Source organism: Equus caballus, chromosome 26 (genome assembly GCF_041296265.1).
Source record: "Equus caballus isolate H_3958 breed thoroughbred chromosome 26, TB-T2T, whole genome shotgun sequence".
Classification (NCBI taxonomy): domain Eukaryota; kingdom Metazoa; phylum Chordata; class Mammalia; order Perissodactyla; family Equidae; genus Equus; species Equus caballus.
The window spans coordinates 44,942,335-44,964,831 of NC_091709.1; the positions used below are offsets into that span (position 1 = coordinate 44,942,335).

The 22,497-nt window shown below is 50.2% G+C and overlaps 1 protein-coding gene across 2 annotated transcripts in view; it reads left to right on the forward strand.

Moving 5' to 3' along the window:
* UBASH3A (ubiquitin associated and SH3 domain containing A) overlaps positions 1-13,193 on the forward strand; it is a 42,799-nt gene extending 29,606 nt beyond the window's left edge. The window contains exons 9-14 of one of the 2 annotated variants that reach the window (XM_001492276.4): positions 221-343; positions 2,570-2,662; positions 6,756-6,900; positions 7,604-7,710; positions 11,292-11,398; positions 12,750-13,193. In XM_001492276.4, the coding sequence (XP_001492326.1) occupies positions 221-343; positions 2,570-2,662; positions 6,756-6,900; positions 7,604-7,710; positions 11,292-11,398; positions 12,750-12,887 (713 nt within the window). In that variant the 3' untranslated portion in view covers positions 12,888-13,193. The remainder of the gene's footprint in view (positions 1-220; positions 344-2,569; positions 2,663-6,755; positions 6,901-7,603; positions 7,711-11,291; positions 11,399-12,749) is intronic. The other variant, XM_005606164.4, reaches the window with a different exon arrangement.
* Positions 13,194-22,497: the final 9,304 nt, after the last annotated feature.

Sequence of the window (22,497 nt, forward strand, 5' to 3'; positions counted from 1 at the left end):
CCTGAGTTTTCTGTATTTGAGGAAACATATGCACAGCAGAGCACCAATTTCACCTCCAAGTGAATCCACATCACAGAGCACAGTCGGGAAGAAAACACAGTTGACAACAGTTTAAATAACAACCATGCTTCTAAGTGGGTCTTGATCTCGGGAGTTCTGTGAGACGAATGTGTGCGAACTCGATAGAACCCTGAACACCTGGTCCTTATTTCTGCTTCAGGGAAATACTACCGGCCAGACCTCAACTTCCCTTGCAGCCTGCCCAGACGGAGCAATGGCATCAAAGACTTTGAAAACGATCCACCGTTATCGTCTTGTGGAATTTTCCAGTCCAGAATGGCAGGTATGTTTGAGGATCATTCCGGCAGAAATTGTAACCATAATCATAACAATGATTCCCACTAACGTGCGTGGAGACCTTGCTACATGCCTGTTGAGGTCAGTGTTAGCATTATTCCTGCTCTACTGATGAGGAAGCTGGGGCACAGAGAGGTTAAGTAAGCTGCCCAAAGTCACACAGCTAGTAGATGGAAGGGCAGAGATTTTATCCAGGAATCGATGGTTGGGAAAGTCAGGAGGACTGAAAGACAGGCATGGAAAGAACCAGAGAGGGGAGGAAAACTCAACAACCACTGTGGGCACGAAGGACAGCATTTAAATATTTAAAAACCACATCTTCTCTTTGATTTTATTTCAAAATCTGTCACTTTGGGCTTTTGCTTTATGTCTGGGCTTCTGGTTCCACGTGATTGAATTTTTAGAACAGAAGAAGCTTCTGAGTTCATCTGGAGTTCATTTTGTGAATTAAGAAACTCAAATCAAGAACCAGAAGGCCCATGGGCTTCCCAAGTCACACAGCTGGTTAACTGAAGGGATGCTCTGGAACCCAGAGCTCCTGGCTCCTCACCCAGTGGTGTGGGGTAAATGCTTGGTCACTGGCTCTCTGGGCAGGCTGGAGAAGCCCTGATTTCCAGCATTTGCTGATGTCCGTGGTGTAAATACTGTGTTCATACCATGGCTGGTTTCAAGCCACTGATTCAAGGTCACTGAACGTGGAGTTGGGAGAGGTGACACGGTGGGCCCTCCCACAGTTAGATGTGACCTGCTCCACACGGGCCTTCCTGGGCTCCCTCCTCTGCAGTGCATCGTAGCCCACGTGTGCACACACGTGTGTGCACGCTGGTACGTGTGCCCCTTGGGTAACGTACCTCTGCAGCTCTGTGTTTCATGCCTGAATCCTCATCTAGATGTTGGCATAGCTCTGTGTGTGTGTTTGGGAGTATCTGTGAAAGGGTATCTGTCCGGGCAATTGTTGGCCCCTGTGTGCATTCCCTGTGGCTGCCATAGCAAAGGGCCATAGATGGAGTGGCTAAATTGAGAGAGATTCATTTCTCACGGTTCTAGAAGGCTGAAGTCTGAGATCAAGGTGCCAGCAGGGTTGTTCCTTCTGAGGGCTGTGAGGGAAGGCTCTGTTCTGGGCCTCTCTCTCTGGCTCATAGATGGCTGTCTTGTCCCTGTGTCTTCATGTCATCTTCCCTCTGTATTGTCTCTGGGTCCAAATTTCCCCTTTTGTAAGGACACCAGTCAGATTGGAGCAGAGCCCACCCTAATGACCTCATCTTAGCGTGGTCACCACTGTGAAGACCCTACATCCAGAGAAGGTCACACGCTGAGTTAGTGGGAGTTGGGGCTCCAACATATGAATTTGGGGGCACAATTCAGCCCATGACAGCATCCACGAAATCCTCACTGGCTGTGGTACCGTGTCGACTTTGTGCTGAAGAGATGGCCTTCTTTCCCAAAGATCAGGCCCTCTGATTTTGCAAGAGGACATGTGCTTTACAGGCCTGTCCTTCCATGAGCCTCGGGTAGTCTTGAGTTTCCCATCGCTGCAGAGCAAATTGCCATGAGCTGAAACTGGCACCCGCTTGTGGGCTCACAGTCCTGTAGGTCAGAAACACAGCACGGCTGGCTGGGTTCGCCACTCGGCGTCTCAAAGCCTGAAATTAAGGTGTCAGCTGGGCTTAGTTCCCATCTGGAGCAGCTTGGAAGCGGTTTCGATTTCTCCCCAAGGCAGTTGGGGGAATTCAGTTGTTTGTGGTTGTAGGACTGAAGTCTTCCTTTCCTTGCTGGCTGTCAGCAAGGAGCTGTTCTCAGTTCTTAGAGACCACCCACCTCCCCTGCCATGTCATCCCCTCCATCTTTGAAGCCAGCAATGGAGAATTTCTTGCATGTCAAGTCCCTCTACCTTTGAACCTCTCTGCCTTCTTTTCTGCGATCAGCCGGAGAAAATCTCTGCTTTTAATGGGCTCAGCTGAATGGGCCAGGCTCCAATAATCTGCGATAATCTCCCTCCTGCCATGTAACATAACATAGTCACAGGGGTGCTATCCCACTCTATTTGCAGCTTCCACCCACACTCAAGGGGATTATACAGGGTGTGTACACCAGGGGGTGGGAATCTTGGGGCCACTCAAGGTCCTGCCTACCACAGGTAAGCCGCCCATCGGAGAGGCCACTGTGGGAGGCTACAGTTATGACAAGGCCTTTTCCACCTGCTGTTTTCCAGGGGAAGCGCTCCTGGACAGCGGCATCAGAATCACCTCGGTCTTCGCCTCCCCAGCCCTCCGCTGCATACAGACAGCCAAACACATCCTGGAAGGTGGGTGAGAACTGCTCAGAGCTTCTCATGTTGCCTTGATCTCACGGTTTGTCTCCAAGGGGAGAGAAGTGAGCGGAGGGGAGAATGGGATGAGTGACGATGAATGCCACCTAAGTCATAAGACGGTGAGGAACCAGCCATCCAAGAGCCGTCAGCCCGTTAACATGTCTGGGATGCCAGGGTTGTAACTGACTGCCAGGCGCCTGTCATCACACTTTACCCCTGGCCTGCTTCTGCCATGCGTTTGGTTGGTTTTTTTGAACATCTGGAGAGGGGCATTCAGAAACCCAAAGAGCTGGGAACTTCTGTGGTCCCATAAAGTCCAAAATGCCGATTTCCCAGGACAAGGGGATCAGCTACTGGGAGCTGTCCAGCACCATCAAAGGCTGATGTGCGCTAGGAAGCCGCTGGCAGACCTCCTGCAGCGTCCACCTGCCAGAGAAGGGTAGCCCGTTCTGGAGGCCTCGGTTCTGCTTCCCCCTCTGCACCCCCGCCCTGCCCTCCTCGGGTGGGGAGGAGGCCACGTGATGCAGTTCACAGTGCGGGAGCACAGGCAGGTCCTCCACAAGGATAGGACGGAGGGCAGAGTACATGGGCACGCATGCAGCAGGTGGGCAAAAGTGGAGGACGGGGCTCGCCCAACTTTCTCAGAGTCGTAGGAAGTCAGGTCACGCTGAAAGTGAGGGGGGGGGGCCTGCTGGACATTTGAGGAGCGCCGAAGGGACGAAATGCTCCTCAGGGAGAGGGGCCAGGCCGTGGGAAATTATAGGATGGCTGCTGGGCCTCACAAAGAGCCCACTTGAGTCAGTAGCTGGGCTGGGGGCTTTCCTCCAGACGTGGAGCTGGAGCAGCAGGTGGAGACCTGGATAAACCATGGACAGGTTTGAGAAGTGAGGACAAGGAAGTTCAAGAGGGCGTGAGGAACCGAGAGTGCACACCAGAGGGCGACGATGATTGATGGCAGATTTTAAGCTGGGTAAACTGGGGAGTTAGAGCCTGGGGGAGGTGAATGATAGAGAAAAAGGAGTTTTTATTCAGTGCAGTAAAACCCTGGAGGGACGGCTGGATGGTTGGAGTTAGAGGATGAGAGAGAGGAAGCTGCAAAGAAAGGAGGTCTGGTTGGAGACAGAGTCTGATGCCAAGCTTAGAGAAGGGGTGCAGCTGCTGGTAATGACAAGATCAAGTGAAGGGAAGGTGCCAACGAGGCAGGGAGGGAGGCACACTGAGGAGGGGCACAAGGAGCCAAGAGACTATTGCTTGGTGAGCCATCCTGCAGATAAAGGTGTCACCAGGCATCGTACCCGGAGTAACATCAGAGAGAGGACAGAGAGTGGGCGCTGAAATCTTCATGGGAGGAGCTGTTGAAATGATGGTGGATCAACGCAGCACATGTGCCACGACCGGCCCCTGTGTCTTCTCCTGTCTCCTATACTTCTATCAGAGAAGCTCTGGCACGGTGTGCTTCCCGTCCGAGCGTGCAGACAGGAGTCCCTCCCAGGAAGGGAACTGGTCCGTGCTCTGGACCTGCGCAGGCACTTGACGCAATCCGTTCCTTTCCTGTGTTCTCATGAACTTGCTGTTTCGTGGTCCAGTCTCTAAGTCGTGAGGGACAGAAATCCATTTTATCAGCAAAGAGTGTCCACAGTCCACCTTCCACATACTTAAAACTCAGAGGCGGTGTCTGGGTATCTGCAGCCCCCAGCCATCCCTCATTTGTCATTTCTCACCAGAGCGTGACAGCAGACCCCAAGCCCCGCTGCTTGGGGTTTCAGGTCTCTAAGACTTAGAAATGCGGATTTGTTTCAGCTCACTGTAGAGGGCTGCGTGTTGATTACTGCTCCTCTGGGCTCTCAACAGATTGAGCCACATGCAGGCTAAAGTACAACGTCAGCTTTCCAAACAAACCAGCTGAGGGCCCAGGAACCCCCAAATGTGTGACTTCTAGTGTGGCACGTTGAGAGAGGTGGCCTGGCCCTGAAGCCAAAACAAAGCTTCCTAACACATCTCGTCCCCTCCCCACCAACACACGCATGCACACACGCACACATACACTGTCAAACATACACACACTCACACACACATACACCCCTTGGGGTTTCATTCAGCCGCAGAGTCGTAGGCTCTAGTGTTGGAGAGAGACCAGGAGAAGGAGCCTGTCACCCTGCTGCTTTTTCGAAGCAGTGACCCCCACCTGGGAAACACAGTCCCCAGGACGTCAGACTCCCCGTTTCTGCGTTCAGATCTGTAGGTCACCCCACCCCTCTCCTTTCATTCAGGAAGGAATAGAAATGAGAAGTGCCAGGACTGCCTTTTGCCAGAGGAGGGTGGCGAGAGGGGAAATGGCAGCACGAAGGCACAGGGTTCCCCTAATAACTGGGTAACCCCTTCCTGGCTGTGTTTGTTCTAAACTTTCCAATTTGAGGATAATTCTTAATAAATATAATGGAATAAAGCAAAATAGATCCGAAGGAATCTCATGCCTGGATTGCTTAGCACCAACGCATTTATAATTAATCAGATGTGAGCAAAGCAAGAACGCGTGGAAATATGGGATAGAAGGTGACCCACTGGCCCCTGACTTTCCCGTCTCCCCCGCTGCCTCAGCCCTTTATGGGGAGCATTTAATGAGCTCACTGTGTTCTAACCCACCCTGAGGATGCTCCTTTTCCACTGACCTTCAAAACCACTAATTTCCATCTTTGGCTGGCTGCCTGCTGATGAGCTGGTGTGAAACCTTGTGGACCGCCTGTGTCCAGCCAGGTCAGCACTTGAATGTGGACGATCAAGTCGACATTCGAACCCAAGTTGAGGGTTCTTTTCTAAGGATGATCTTAATCTTCCTTTCCTACCCAACCTGTCTCACCATGGTATCAACACATGAATAAGAAGATAAGGAATATTCTTTTGGCCAGGATTCCTAATAAAAGAATATGATTGAGAGCTTCAAAAACATTTTTTCATCACTTTATCCCTTTTTTGTCATCACTCATGTTTCTTCATTTTAACATTTTTGTTCCAATTTTTCGTAAATTTTTTGACTTTTATTATTTGAGTCCCTTGCATGAAAAATAAAAAGTTCTCCAAAATGTTTTGTGTTTTCTGACAATGATAATGTCAGTGTCTTTAACATGATCTCTCATTGACTTTTACTCTATATGCAGATGATGTTGATGATGATGATGAAGTCTGTTTAAAGAGCACAAATTTATAAATCCTGTGTTTATCCAGAAAAACAAGGATTCCCAGCCTTCTTCATAAGTCCTCAAACGTGACTCGCCCATTCTTCAGACTGACGTCTGAGACGCTAATAGGCTAACCTCTATCTCAATACCGTGTCAATGAATGTCCAGATGGACCATTTCCCAAAGTGTGACCCACACAACAGTGGCCACACGATGTCCTCAAAGGAAGAATGGCCAACCCCATTTGGGAAGCTCTCCAGCTGTTCCTTCACAGGACACGAGCCCTTCACAGGCTCTGGGGAGAGCTCAGGAGCCTGGTTAGCCCAGTTTAACTCTCTTTTCTAGACTTGCTTGTTAAAGGACCCCACCGCCTGGACCCAGAATACACTTGGGGAACTGGCTGTATTTCCAGCATTTGAGTTTGACTGTACTTTCTCCATTTCAGATAAAAACATTAAGATTTTTCCTCCCACTCTAAAAGAGATGGCCTTAGATTTTGGGTCTTTTAGTCAAGGTATGAAAGGCTTGGGAAGGGTGAGTTGTGAGGAGTTAGAATGTCCCAGAAGATGGCCCCCTTCCAGCCTTCTCCTTTTGCTCAGTCTGGTACCAGTGTTTATCAGAATGGCGCTTCAGTGCGACCAACACGCTCCTCGATTGGCTGCATCTTTCCCACGGATCACTGGATCAGCCAGGTCTTTTTACGTGCGCTCGCCTTCTTGACCCGAGGCTGAGCCCCCAGCGTTTTTGTCTCGGAAATAGCATAATTGTGCTTAATCACAGAACAGTATTTGCCAAGAAAAAAAAAATCACATTTTTTGAAAGATACTATTTAGACCTAGGGAGAGGCTTATTTACATAAAGCCAAAATGGCCTGAAGATGATAAACGCTTGTATTCTGTTGTTGAATCCAGAACTCAAACTGGAGAAGAGAATTAAAATAAGAGTGGAACCCGGAATCTTCGAGTGGACAAAGTGGGAGGCCGGCAAAGCAGCCCCGACCCTCATGAGCCTGGAGGAGCTGAGAGAGGCGAATTTCAACGTCAGCATGGATTACAGGTATGCCGCCTCACGTCGTCTCCTGCTGGGGGTAAGTTCTCGTTCAGGAAAAATTATTTCGACACTTGTTAAAGATGGTAAGAACGACTTTATCCAGGAAGGAGCACTGCAGTGGGGGTTTGCAGTAGGGGAGAGAGAAAGGACTCGGCTCCACATATAATAGGGACCAGTGGGGATTTTTAGCGGAGGAGCAGGGTTGGGGTGGGAGGATGGGAAAGTCCTAAGAGAGAAGGGTAATTCTTGCTGGACTGACCTAACAGGATTCTTGCTGAAGGCAGGCCGAGGTGGCCAGACATCCCCAGCCGGTGGGGGAGGATGCAGAGTTTACTCAGCTATTGAGGGTGTAGAGTTCTGGCTAAACCGACTTAGCAGGATTCTTACAAAAACTGACTCTACGAGGCCGGATGCTGAAGCCCAAAGGTCGGGCTAGATGAGAAGAGGGTTCGGGGGAGCCTGGCTAGAGTTTGGTCAAGGAGAGAATCTTTGTCATTCTCGCTCCATGGCTGACTCTTGGCCATCACAAAACCCGTCCGGTGTTCAGTAAGAATGCACGCTGGAGATTGAACGTCAGCCCTTTGCCAGTGTTGAGCACAAAACTGGAGCCTCGCTGTGGAGGCCTGGAGGCAGAGCCATCTTGGAGAATGTTCCCTTCTCCAGATGACCACAGGTGAGCAGTTGAACATTCCCCTCTCTCTCCCTTTAGGCCTGTGTTGCCCCTCGCCTCCCTCATGCCGGCCGAGAGCTATGATGAGTATGTTGACAGATGTGCCATGAGCATGGAACGGATAGTCAGCATCTGTCCAGAGGACGGTAAGTGCCTCCACTGTCCTCGGGTGTGAGCAGCCCCCGGGGCTGGGATCTTACCTTTGGGATGGAAACTGGCCGATCTTGCAAACCTAGTGATGCCTCAACCTCCCCCACCCACACTCCCCAGCCAACAGAGTGTTTGATGACTGCCTGTATGGTAGCGAGGCACATAGACACACACTCCCCCACTGTCCAGGTCCTGGCCCCCACTCCTCGGACTGAGAGCCGATGGGACCCAGGACAACAGGGTCAACACAAACCACCTGAACTGCTTCCTGAAAAAAAAAGAAAAATGTCTGTTCATATCTTCTGCCCATTTTTGGATCAGTTTGGTTTTTTGTTGTTGAGTTGTATGAGTTCTTTATGTATTTTGGAAATTGACCACTTGTCAGATACATGATTTGCAAATATTTCTCCCAGTTGGTCGGTTGTCTTTTCCTTTTGTGGATGATTTCCTTTGCTGTGCAGAAGCTTTCTAGTCTGGTGTAGATGTGAACAGACGTTTTTCCAAAGAAAATCTACAGATGGCCAACGGACACCTGAAAAGTCATCACTAATTATTGGGGAAATGCAAATCAAAACTACAATGAGATATCCTCTCACACCTGTCAGAATGGCTATAATTAATAAGACAAGAAGTAACAAGTGTGAGAGAAGATGTGGAAAAAGGGAAGCCCTCACAGACTGCTGGTGGGAATGTAGCCTCTACGGAAAATGGTATGAAGATTTCTCAAAAAATTAAAAATGGAAATACCATATGATCCAGTTATTCCACTACTGGGTATTTATCCAGAGAACATGAAACCAATAATTCAAAAAGATATATGCACCCCTATGTTCATTGTAGCATTATTCACAATAGCCAAGACTTGGAAGCAGCTCAAGTGCCCATCAACAGATGAATGGATAAAGAAGATGTGGTATATATACACAATGGAATACTACTCAGCCAGAAAAAAGACAAAATTGTACCATTTGCAACAAGATGGATGGACCTTGAGGGTATTATGCTGAGTGAAATAAGTCAGATAGAGAAAGACAAATATCGTATAATTTCACTCATATGTGGAAGATAAACAAACACATAGATACAGAGAACAGATTGGTGATTACCAGAAGGGAAGGGGATGGGGGAAAGGCGACAGGGATAAAGGGGCATACATGTGGGTAACATATAAAAACTAGACTATTAGTGGTGAACACGATGCAGTCTATGCAGAAGCTGAAATGTAATAACGTACACACGAAACTACACAATGTTATAAGCAAATAAAATTTGTCAAAACTCAAAAAAAAAAAAAAGAGACCAAGAACAGAACAACCAAACACCACGTCATGTTTGAATGAAAATGGGAATAAAACATCGATATGAGTAGATGGTTGAGACCACTTGAGAAATCTGGATATGGAATTTAAATATGGAATCTGAATGTGGAAATATGTAAGGAACTTGGTTACTTTTCTTAGTGTGATAATGGCATGGTGGTTTTCTAAGGAAGAAAAGTCCTTCCTCTTTGGAGACGCAAACTGAGGACTATTCTGTGAACGGGCGTGATGTTGAGATACACTTTAGAATAACACTGCAGGCAGAGGGGGCTGGGCAGGGGAGAGATGCTGCCCGATGGGCGGAGCTCGAGATGGGTCCACGGGGATCATCAGACCCTTCTTGGTGTGTATTTGAAAATGTCCTGTAAAACGTTCAAATCAAGCCTATAAAAATTTAAGCTAGCAAGTGTGTATTGAACGTCAGCGATGTGTCAAGCACCAAATAAAACACCACGGGAAAACCTAAGTGAAGAAGACACACGCTGTACCCTCAAGGAGTCTGAATATTGTTGGAGGAAACGGCACAGACGTCTGGAATATTAGAAGTATTAAATAAGACAGAGCAGAGTCTCAAAGAGTTGATTAGAGACCCCCAGGCCCGCTGCCCCCATCTATGTTCTTTCCATCTCTCATCCTGGAGAGGCTCGAGGATGGAGAACTCTGCACGGGAGGAACTTGGGGAGGAGCTGAGCATCAGGGGGACACGCTCCAAGACATCCTCCAGGAAGAGACCCCAAACCTTGCCATATCCAGCGCCCCAAACACACCCGGCCACCCGGCTGGTTTACATGGCTGGTTTTGACTGACGGGCGCCCTGAGGAGCGTACTTTTGGAAACCATGCCTCAGTGGCGTCTGATTAATTACCAGACTGACATTACTCACGGTTATTGCCACAGGATGTCAGAGAACAGAAAGTGAAATTAGAGCCTTCGCTGCTCTTTCGGGGCTCCACCCCAGCCTGCCTCTCTCTGGAATATCCCATTTCAGGCATCCACCTTGGGCTGAATATCAGCGTCCATGGATGATCCTCCCTTCCAAGGACCTCTCCCCGGTCCCCAGGTCTCCCAGAACGTGGGTGTAGACCATTGCTTCATTGATGCTGTTGTGCACACCGTCTCATGCCTCTCACTGCAGGGAACGCTGGTCGGCCATCCGTGGTTGTGGTGCACGTGGCTGAGCTCTCGGGATGCAGCACTTGACCTGTAGAATGAGTCCTATTTGGAAGGCAAAGGATTCCCCAGGAGGAGGAGACCATGAGCAGGCAGGAAGGCCAGACATGTGACAACAGTGAAAAATCCGAAATACCCCTGGGCAGGAGGGTAACAGCTAACACCTCCCGCTCCCCCAACTTGGGTGGGCCCTTCACACACTTTGTGAAATCCTCATCTTCCTGCAATGGCTGAAATATCACCTCCATTTATACCGTGTGAGTTTGAAGCTCAGAGGGGCTCAGAGGCCTCTGTGCCCAGGTCACCCCACTCAAGAGCACAGGCCCAGAACAGCATCCTGGCAACTGCACCAGGATTTTGGAAGCCAAAGCTATGAGTATGAAATGAACAGGAACTAACACAGGGAAAGTGGATCAAGACTGAGGTCCAGGCGTCACATTGGAGAATTGATGGTCATGTTAGGAGGAGCATGAATGGATGCTCTGTGTCGGCCGTAGCTTTCAAAGGAAGCTCTCTGTTCTGATTCTCTCCTCCAGGAAGAGTGGGTGGGTCCCGTCCCAGGCACCTTCCTGACTCGCCAGTGGGTCTAACTCCCCCCAGTTCTGCTTCGTCCCGGTCTTGGCTCCCGGGTCATGTCACCTGAGGGAGACTCACTCAGCCCGGACTCTGGATCTCTCAGGTGACATGAGAGCCATCAGCAGGCTCATCGTGATCAACTGGCTGATAAGCTAATGGATGAGGCTTGGGCGGCAGCCACCACAGCATCCCATAGTAGGGCGGTGGCTCTGATCACAGCTGGCGGCTCAGGTCACCACCCAGCCCCATCTCTGAAGTTCGCGGGCAGGTGCTGCCACCCCCAGACCCTGCATGGGATGTGATGGGCTCTGAAGAGTGACATACAGATGAGAGGGGGAACTGTGAGTCTTAGTAAGCTGGTACCCACCACACCTGCTTCCCGCCCCCACCCCGGCTCTCTTGAGGTGATGGGGCACCACAGTGTGGTTCTAGCGATGACTTTGGGGACCCCCGGCCTAATAAAAGGCACTCTCTGTACCTGCGTTGACCTGAGTTTCTTTTTCCTGCCGTAGGTGTCATCCTAATCGTGGGCCACGGCTCGGCACTGGACTCCTGCACGCGCCCGCTCCTGGGGCTGCCCCCGCGGGACTGCGGAGACTTCGCACAGCTGGTGAGGAAGGTACGTGCCCGCCCCTTTCTCTAGGACCACAAAGTCAAGCACCCCAAGGACGCAGGGTCATCGCACGCCCTTCTCAGAACAAAAACAAGTGTCCAGCCGACCCAGGACAGCAGGGACCCACCTGTCCCCTGAGAACGTGCCACCTGCTCGTGAGCAAAGGGCAGCCTTGGGCTGGGGGCTAATGGGAGAAGTTTGTCATCCTCATTATCATTATGGCAACGTTGGCCATTTGTTGCCAAGATAACATAAAAAACAAGACATGGGGCTTTTTTACAATCAGCTCACACAATTCCTTACAACTCCAGTAGTTACACAAACGGTCCATAAGCGATTTGCGGAAGAAGAGAAAGGACAAGTGCTGGGCTGGCCAGCTCTGGGGCCCTAGGGGGGTTAGGATTAGAAACAACTGTCCTCTCCAAAGTGCCCCCAAGGTGGTATTTCCCAATTATGGCCCAGATGTTCCCGAGCACGCTGCGTTCCTGGGCCACCAGTGGACCATCATCCAAACACGTGGCTCAAGCCCCTACAGGTCACCCTGGGAAATGTCCATATAGATTTCTGGGGGGACTCTCCTCGTCGGCCCCAGTGCCACCTGCTCCCTAAGCGTTCTCCTCCTGCACCTGTCACCATGTCTCCTGTCCCTGCACCCCTTCCCACACCCCCGGGCTCTGCGGGGGGACCCCATCACCCACACAGACAGCAGCGCTGCACACGCCAGACGCTGACTGAGAACTGCACGTTGAATCCTGCTCTTGGTGACCGAACCCCCACCCCTGCCCAACGCTTCACCTCCTCTCTCGAGATGCCAGCCTCGAACTTCCTTGAACCAAGGAATTTCTAGACATTAAAAAGAGAGAGCTGAAAAGGAAAGCAGACCACGTTTAAAAAAAAAAAAGCCTTAAAAGCAAAGATCTACTCCAACACATTCATTTTACAGCTGAAGGAATTGGGGTCTAAAGTTTCACTCTGTACTTTTTTCTTGGGTCTGAAAACTCAATCCCTGTGATTCTTTTGTGATGCTAAATTCGAGAATGGAAGCCGCTCTGCGGGCAGCAGGGCAGACGCTGACGTTTGGGCAGGAGAAGTCTTTGCAGTGGGGCCAACTACCCTTTGGACCTAGCACCCCCAGTTGTGACAAACAATAACGTGCAGACATTTCCCGTTGTCCCAAGGACGGGGGGAGCCGTCCCCACTGAGAATTGCTGTGTCAGGTGTTAGGGCTACGATGCCAGTGTGGGCACATTGTGCACACCTCCAAGACATAGGAACACCTGTCGGTTGGCTTTATAACGAGACTGCAATCTGACTGACCTGCTATATAATACTAATGAGGGATTTGACTCTGTTCCAGATCCCTTCTCTGGGTATGTGCTTCTGCGAAGAAAATAAAGAGGAAGGAAAATGGGAGTTGGTGAACCCTCCCGTGAAGACGCTGACCCATGGCTCAAACTCAGCGTTTAACTGGAGGAACTGGATCCTGGGCAACTGAGAGCCCCTGTATGTTTTCATAATTTCATGACGAAGTTATGAAACCCTCCGCAGAGGCCGTAAGACACCGTCACTTTGAAGGTATCTTCGTCTCGCCTGATATGATCTGTAGAAGCACAAAATGCACTTTCAGATTCCAGAACGTTTGCCATCGATTTCGTCTTTGTAACTGCGGATTCTTGCCCTGCAAGCTCAGCTGCGAGGATGCCACCTTGGAACATGTGTATCTGCCACGTGGCTTGCAGGGGAGTGAAGAGCTGTGACTCTAATTTCCAGGAATTAAAGACCCACCATATACACACCAAAAGAATACATGCACTTTATTTTCTATGTTCTTATTGTCACGTTCCCAACCGTTTTTCCTTTTTCTGTTTCAATCACTCTTTGGCTATGTCCACACAGGCCAAAAGAAGTGGAATATTCCATAGAATGGAACCAGAAAACCATCTACCAGATAGAAACCGGGGAACCACTCCTTGGTGTCCACAGCCCGGGTGTTAGTGTCCTGTTGGTCTGTAACAGATGACCATAAACAGAGTGGCCATTAAAAACCACACAAAACGTAAACACACTCACACAAATTTGTTCTGTTGCAGTTCTGGAGTCAGAAGTTCTAAAATGGGTCAGCTTCCTTCCGGAAGCCTGGGGAGCATCCTTTTCCTTGCCTTTTCCAGCTTTTAGACGCACCCGCATTCCTTGCCTTGTAGCATCTTCCTCCATCTTCAAAGACAGCCATGTCTCATCTTCAAATCTCTCTGTCCCTCTGCTTCCACCTTCGTGTGGCCTTCTGCTTCTGAGCCTCCTGTTTCCCTTTTCTAAAGACCCCGTGATGACACTGGGCCTACCCGATAATCCAGGATAACCACCCCATCTGAAGATCCTTAACTTAACCCGTCTGCAAAGCCCTTTTATCGTGTCGAGGAACGTATTCTCCGTCTAAGGATTAGGATGTGGCCGTCTCGGGGGCCACTCTTCAGCCCACCACGTCCCCACACATCAGAGCTGATTAAACAGTCGCCCCAGGGGAGGATTTGAGACATCCCCTTGGTGCGGGTCCTTTTTAGCTTCTCCTTTTCTTCCTTTTGATCAAATGGAGGGGGAGGTGGGCTTTGCAAATGGGGTGGGGGGGGAGTGGCTCCTGCCCTGACCAAGAGGAGAGAGAAACCAGAGAGGAACCCGAAGCTCAGTGAAGTCGGCCCGAGATGGTGTAAATCCCGTGCCGCCTCTGACTTTAAGAAGTCGGTCCCAGTGGTGGATGGAGGGCTCCCCAATGGCGTCCTCCCACCCCTACGGCCACACCTGTTCCCATGGCCAATGCGGTCGCTGCCTTACACTGAAGCCCACCACGGCGCGGTAGGACTTGTCTGGCCTCTCTTCTTTCCCACCCCCGTTCCAGTTCCCATATTGTGCCACTCTCACAGCTCGGGACGGGGGCTGATCTGTAACCGGCCTTTTACAGAGCAATCACAGAGGCTGGCAGACAGTCCCAGCACTTCCCCTCAGTGTCCTGGGAGCAAAGGATCGAGGGGACTCTTGTGGAACAGAGATGGTGGACCCGGAACCCTGAGAGAGGACCAACCACGTCATTGAAAACACACCACGAGGCCATGCCTGACAAAAGGCACCTCACTTTATCGGTCCAACTCCATCTCCTGAGAGAAACAGAAATGTGTCTGTCCTTGTTGTCCTGTGCTCATGACATAGTCTTTCTCTCTCCAAATATAAAGAGGTTTAAAGCTGACACAGCAACCGAGAGAGAGCACAGCCCACCCACAGCCTCTTCCTACATCGGTCTATGTCACAATGAAATCTTTAGGGAGGTAATCCTGCATGCATCCCGACAGGCACTCACCAGAAAACAACCATCCAGTGGGACTGGGGACGGCAGCACCTCCCACGGGCACAGCGCCCTGCCCCTGAGCAAGCAGACGACTTCTTCTTTCTCTTCAGCAAAGATGTGGTCAGTAGGGGACCTCCCTCTTTTTTCTCTCCTGGATAGCCTGGTGCCACACCGACCTTATTAACTGTGAGGATGATGAAAAACTTGACAAATCCAGCAAATGGAGTTTAAGGAGTGGTCACCTCTTTGGGGTAGTCCACCAGAAGTCCGGATTCACCCTCTAGGGGTGAGGCTTCTGGGTCTGATGCCCCTGGGTAGTGAGGAGACAGATAAGGACCCTCCTCCTTGCTAGGCTACTGATGGAGGTCTGCAAGGGACCACGAGATAGATCTGAGTCTCAGATCTCGAGAGCAAGTGTGTAAGAGACACCATTTTCCTTATATTCTGTGATTCTTGTTCTGGCCAGACCCCCATGCAGCTGCAATGGCAGAAATGCCCAGTTCACTCATTTTGAGCTTCTTTAATGAACCTCGTTACAAGGACAGCATCCCGGGGAACAGAATTGTGCTGGAGAAGGGCAGAGATGGAAACACCTTACGGAAGATTATCGTTATTTACTGTAAGTTTTCAACTCTGTGAACTAATAAGAAACCAATAAAGAAGGAAAGAAAGATCCCCGAGGAAACTCCTCACTCCTCTTTCCTGTTCCTGTGCAGATCCTGGGGCATTTATAAGCCTAGGCTGACCCCTGCTGACGTCATCCTGAAGTGGATGTCCAGGTACCACGGGCTCCCACCGCCAGCTGGCCACCCACATCTTCTCTTTGATTTCCTCACCTGTGGGTTTGAAAAAATAAACCTGCAAAGGAACGCTCCCCCGTGTTTTGCTTGCCTCCCCCTGACATGGCGGACGTCAATGTTGCTTATGAGCCTGTGGCACGATGACTGCCTGGCATTCTTCCCACCCTGTACTTAGCTCTTTCTGAAGCTGGAAGGTGGTAAAAAGGAGGAGGAGGAGAGGGTCTCCAGGCTGGGCAGCAAAGGAACTGAGGAGCCTGAGTGGCGCCTGGTCTCAGACCACAGCCTCTGACGGGGAAGGCTTGGTGACAGGTTTGGGGCCACTGATCCCTGGCAAAGACTCTGCTCTGTTTATCTGGGAAGAAAGAGCCGTCGCAGTTGTCCACTGAAGCAAATCTTATTTTAGAACCAAATTTGAGGTATTTTGGGTATGGGTCATGTTGGTGAATTTTATGGGCTGAACTGTGTCCCCCCCAAAATTCATACACTGGAGTCCTGACGCCCAGCACCCCAGGATGTGGCCTTATTTGGAGATAGTCTTTAAAGAGATGATCAAGGTGAAATGAGGTCCTTAGGGTGGGTCCTACTCCAGTCTGACTGGTGTCCTTATAAGAAGAGGAGATGAGGACACAGACACACACAGAGGGACGGCCAGATGAGGACGCAGGGAGAAGACAGCGTCTACACTCCAAGGAGAGAGGCCTCGGAGGAACCAAACCCGCCGACAGCTGGATCTCGGACTTCTGGCCTCCAGGCTTTGAGAGAATAAATTTCTGTTGATTACGTCACCCAGTCTGTGGTACCTTGGCACGGCAGCCACAGGACACCAAGACAGTGCATGACAAACACTGATATAAACACCAAGAAATGTACCCCTTTGAAGGGCTGAATATTGGCCAGGTCGTGCAGCTCAGCACAAGACACCTAATAAATGTCGCCATCAACTGAGCCTGTTAAAAGTGCCCACATCCACACACTACCTCTCCTGACATTTTTCTTTACTTGTTTTCAAACAGTAAACGTGAAACTCAGACTCTCCGCATGCAGGTTTGTGTGAGGAGTACAGGCAAGAACCAGGGGCCCAGACATCCTTCAGCTCCCAGCCCTGAGGAAGAAAGAGGGCTGCTGACAGGTGCCGCCAGACTCCCCAGCTCCTATCTCCCGCCCCCAGGTATATCCGGGAGTCCCTGGGGGAGCTCACAGGTGCTGAAGAAGGAGTCTGTCGGCACAGCTGCCAAGCTTCCTCGCTGAGCCCACTGCCCTTCTCTGTCCCTCGCTGGAGAGGCCTCAGGTGGCTTTGCCAACCTGCCATCTGGAGGAAGGCCAGGCACCCACCTGGGGTCACCACCCAGTGCTCCCATCGCCTCTAGTGCTCCCAACACAGAGCAAGGGTGGGGCATCTTCTCCACTCTGAGCCACCTTGTCACCTGGTCTCGGGGGCTCACAAAGTCCTGCACACAGCCATAACTGCTCCCTCCTCCTTCAGGCCCCAGATCAGTCCGAGGAGCTGTGGAGGGCGGAGGTGGGGAACACAGGCACCCATTTCCACCCGCACTCAGAGCCCCTCTGCCTCCAGCCCCCCCCCCCCCACTGAAAGCCTGTCGTCAGCATTTGCACACGCCGAGACCACAATCAGGAATCCCAAGAAGATCAACCAAAATCCTAGTACACAAGAAGGGAATTCAGCAAGGTGGCTGAGCTCAAAGACAAAGTTCTGCCGTCAGTAGCTTTTGTTTCTGCCGACACCACTGAGATGTGATGGGGGAAATGTCCCCTTTATAGGACAATGGCAACAAAGCACAAAACATCTCGGAAGACACTTACAAGAACCTTCCTATACCATCAAGGGGCACAGAAAGAGGCTGGAACGGGTGGAAAGGCGAGCCCTGGCCTTGAATGGAAACAGTCAACGGCACACGGATGCCAGTCTCCCTAAATTAGTCCGCAGAGGGATCACGATCTCATTAAAATCACAAAAAGGATATTTCAGGGAGACATGAATGGATTCTAACATTCATGTGGAAAAACAAACATTCAGGAGTGACTAACAAAATCCTAAAAGAGCAATGGGATTATAACCTGTTAGAGAGCCGCAGTCATGCAACCAGCCAGGTGGTACCACTGGATTTCAGACAGGGATCGAAGATGTAAACGGTAAGGCCAGTCTGGCCCTGAAACATCTGGGCATTGACGCGTGGGAAAAGTGGAGGATGGGATGACTGGGAGAGTCGGAGGATTATGGCAATGGTGTGGGGACACCATCTGGGGAAAAAAAGGTTGGAATCATTGCACACACACACAAAAAGGAATCAAAGATGTAAACAGGAAAAATGAAATTATGAAACTACTAGAAGACGCCATGTGAGAATTTCAATTGTCTTAGAGTGGGGGTAAGGCCTTTGTAAGTGTGACACAAAAATCCAGACCTATAAATGGAAAAACAGATAAATTCAACTAAAAATGTCAGTTTTTTAAAAGCATCATAAAGAAAATTAAAAAGTAAAAGTTAAGCTGGAAAAGCTATGTGCCACTCCTTCCCCCAGTCCAGCCTGCCTCCTCCAGGAAGCTCTCCTGGCTGGCTGTCCAGCCCCCCGAGGCTGATTCCCCCTGAACTCCCAGGGCAGGCGTGTCTGCAGGACCCCGGTGCTGTTAGTCATGCGCTGCCTTGTTCTGCCATTTGCTGTCACTTGTTTGTGTAGACATTGCTTCTTTCAATGGGTTGCAGCAGTGACCATGTGCCAAGGTCACTGGAAGCCCCGGGAGCTGGGCAGGAAGTGGCACTGGGTAAGATCTGTTATGGTGATTCCCCTGTGAACCTGCTCCATTCTGTGGTCCAGGGTTTCTCAACCACGGCATTCTTGACATTTGGGGGTGGGTAATACTTTGCTGGGGGGGGCTGTCCTGTGCATTGTGGGACATTTAGCAGCATCCTTGGCCTGGACCCAAGATGCCAGCAGTTTCCCTCCTTGACAGTAATAATAACCAAAATGTCTCCAGACACTGCCAAGTGTGCCTGGGAAGTCTCCTCCGGGCCCCATTGCCTCAACCACACTAGAAAGACACACACTTCCACCAAAGGAGACACAGCCAGCACACTCTGCGCACTGAGAGTAAAGTTCGCAGCGGGAAGAGGGAGTCAAACTGTCAAGCTGAACTTGATTTGTAGAAATGTAACGGGTTTTACAGGACGCTCCATCGCAGAGCGTAATAGGCATCCAGCTGTGTCGAAAGGTCTTGGCAAGTTGCCGCAGAAAATTTTGCAGAATCATGAGCTTTTCATCCCTGTTTGGTTCCAAGTAAATGCCACTTCCAGCTGTTGAGTACCATTTGATCCTGGGACTGGAGCCCACAAAAATAAACAAAGAATCAGCACACACACACAATCTTCTTAGTGAAGCCTGCAAGCAAAGAGGTTCTCCATGAAGTCCTTCAGAAAGGAAAATCTTGGGGCCGGACCCGTGGCCGAGTGGTTAAGTTCTCGCCCTCGGCTTCGGCAGCCCAGGGTTTCACTGGTTCGGATCCTGGGTGTGGACCCAGCACCACTCATCAGGCCATGCTTAGGCGGCGTCCCATATAGCAGAACCAGAAGGACCTACAGCTAGAATATACAACTATGTACTGGGGGGCTTTGGGGAGAAGAAGAAGAAGAAGGGAAAAAAAGAAGATTGGCAACAGATGTTAGCTCAGGTGCCAATCTTTAAAATAAAGATAATCTGGAAATGTCTGATTTCTCCTTCTCCAAAAGTGTATTTCTTTCAACTGTTAACTCACTGTGTTTCGTCGTGTCCCATCCGTAATGAGATGAAAATCTGTTAACATGACAAGCCAAAGTATTTTCCAAAGAAGGTACAGCACAAAAGCAACGTCAATCCCAGAGGAGAAACGCCCGTGCGCGTGCGCGAGCCGGCGGCCCTCAGACCCTCCCCCAGGACGCCTCCCAGAAGGCAGCAGGGTTTATTTCAGAGATTTAGTTTTGGAAAATTACAGGTTTTATTTTCCCTCCGTGATCCGTTGGACCACTTTCCTCCCCTTGCTCTAGGTCCTGGTAGAAAGGGCTGACTCTGTGCCCCGGCTCACTGCAGCATTATCAAAAATCAGGGGAACCCAGAGCTTGTTATCTGGAGAAACGTAACCAGCCTTTGGGGAAAGGCAGGGAAACCCGAAGAAGTCACTTACCATCTTGCTCCTCAAACGTGTGGCCCGATGGGCATCTCCTGGGAGCTTATAAGAAATGCGGAGTCTTGGGCTCCTCCCCAACTTGCTGGGTCAGAAACTGCATTTTAGCACAGCTCGCGGGGGATTTGCATGCACATGAACACGGAGAAGGGCCAGTGGCCTTGAAGTAAATATATAAAGCCATGTGCACAAGGAGACGCAGAAGAACAAAGCAGAGAGGGAACAGTGATGATGAGGACACCGTTTTGTTTTAGAAATTTGCTGGCATCCCCAGACCCTGACCTCGGAGATCATAGCTGCTGTCTCTAACATCTGCTCAACTCTTCCCCTTGCGTCATTTATTCCTTAAGATAAGTGAACTCGTATTTTTACCACGAGAGGGAAATTGTTCCTCAGCCCTAAGACCTCACGGGAAGCCCCAGGGTTTATGTGAAACAAAGACGGGGCGTCTTCTACATGAGCGGCCCTGCCCACCGCCCAGGAGGTAGAAACTCAGACTGGGGCCCTGCCCTGGAGAAGGTCCCGCTGTGTGCAGACGAATGGGACGGTGAGTGATGAGACACACTGGGGCAGGCGGGGGTCTAGGGAGCCCCGAAGAGACCCCCTCACCCAATCAAGGCTGGCTTTCATCTCCCACCCCTGCTGGCTGTTACGTGAATGTCACCCCAGTTGCGTCCTCCAACACTGCAGCCCAGCCCCACGGAGAGGGAGGCCCAAGCAGGTACAGGAAGATAACCAATGACAAGACCTGGGAGAAAACACTCACTCGGTCATGAGCCAGCGATCAAAGGAACCTCAAAAAGAGAGTCCCCCCAAACAACTCCAGTGGACTGGGTACAGCTGGTACATCCTGGGGGGTTCTTAAGAAAGAAAAAGCTGCCAACTATTCCTTGTTCAGACCAGACTGGTCCTCTGCTCGGGTTGCAAATCCCACCTGGTCCTGGGCCCAGCTGGGTGGATGCATCCACATGCCAGGAGCAGTGGGGACCATTTGTGGTACCCGACAATCGCCTTCTTGGGCTAACAAGGCCTGTAGAGGCTAATTAAGAACATGCTGGAAATTGTGAGCTAGGTGGGTGGATGAACTGGGCCACGGCTGCTCAGAGGCTGGATCACTCACCCCAGGCTCTCATCCCATGATGATCCGTGTCACCAATCCTCCTGCCCAGGCAGGCCCAGAGGAGGAAGGGAGAAAGGCAGAGCCGGGCCAGTCGGGCTGTGAACTCGGCTGGTGAGTACCTAAGTGGTTTTGCTATCTTGATGCTTCTCTATTTTCCATTGCATCTGGCACACATAGAACACAGACCAGGACACGGTGTCGGGGAAACCTCTGTGGGCTATGTGTAGTCATGATTAGGGTGGGTGACACACCTGCCTAAGGGGGCCTTCAAACCACGTGAAGTAGCCAGATCGGGTCATTGTGGTCATCGAGGTGAAGAGTTGCTAAAAAGAGCACATGTTTTAAAGTCAGAAAACTCTGAGTTAAGCCCAGACTCTAACACTCACCTGCTTTGTGACCTGGGCTAACTGTTCTAATTCTCTAAACCTCTGTTTTCTCGTCTATAAAACAGACGTACATTTGTACCTTTTTCACAGGATTTTTGGTAAGGTGAGGCTTAGCCAACACTGTTTATGTAAAGTCTGTAAAGTGCCTAGAACACAGTAATCTCAGTTTGGGTTGGCAGCTCTGCCATTCTTTATGTCCTAGCTTGGATTACCAAGAAAATCAGCCAAGTTTTTTCTAGACTCTCCCCCCCACCTCGGCCCCTGTGAGCACAGACGGGAAGGCTTCAGTAGACATCTCCATGGAGTATTACTTCCTGTGAAGGGAGAAGGCGACAGGACCCGGAACTTGAGAAAATCAATTAAAATCAATTTTTCTATGCACTTGGATGTAAAAGAGTTAGATACAAAAAGGTAGAATAGTAATTTTGTTGTAATCACAAATTCAGAGTACTTTAGAAGAGAAAAGCAATTCAAAAAATGGTTCCTGAGAGGAGCCAGATGCCAAATAATAGTAGCTTTTACAGAATGCTTTATTATTTTCTCAATTCATTTTCTACTCTTTCATCCTATCCCTTAACACTTCCCGAGATAGGAAGAACAGGTAACAGCAGCTCAGTATTACACACGGAGTAAGTGAGAAGACGCGGCCCCCTGCGGCACGCACCTTCTAAGTGATGGAGTCCAGGTGGGGAGAGGTGGGCTTGGTTTCAGAGGAGAAAATATAAACCTGTGTCAAAAGTGAAATTGGATCCTAGAAGTAACTGTTAGGGGACTTGTCTTCTCGCCATACACAACTAGAAAACTGCATAAAAATACATGAAACAAAGCTTTTTGAGACATTGGACAAGAGGCAACCCAAGACTGTGATATTGAAAGAAAGAAACAAATGAAATGAGCCATGAGTGTTGCAACTTTCTACCTAGAAGTAATTTCCAGCCACAGCGCAGGGAGAAGAAACATAAAGAGTCTGGAGATCTTGCGAGTTGAGGAGACAAAAATTGAAGTTTGTGGAGAGTGAGGCAGCTGAAAATTGCAGGATGGGGTCCCCAAGAGGAGTCATGAAGACAGAGAGGTTTAGAAATCTGCAGGAAGGGTCCCTTGAGAATCCAGCTGAGTAGCATGAAACTCCTGCAGACCAGGTGAAGAATGGCCACAGAGCTGCGAGCAGAACACTCCCCAGGACTTCACACACGCCATGAAGCATTTAAGTTCCCATCAGCCGGAGTGGGGAGATCTCACTGGAGAAATAAGGTGTTCAATAGAGATGGAGAAAAACCGAGAAGGTATCAGCT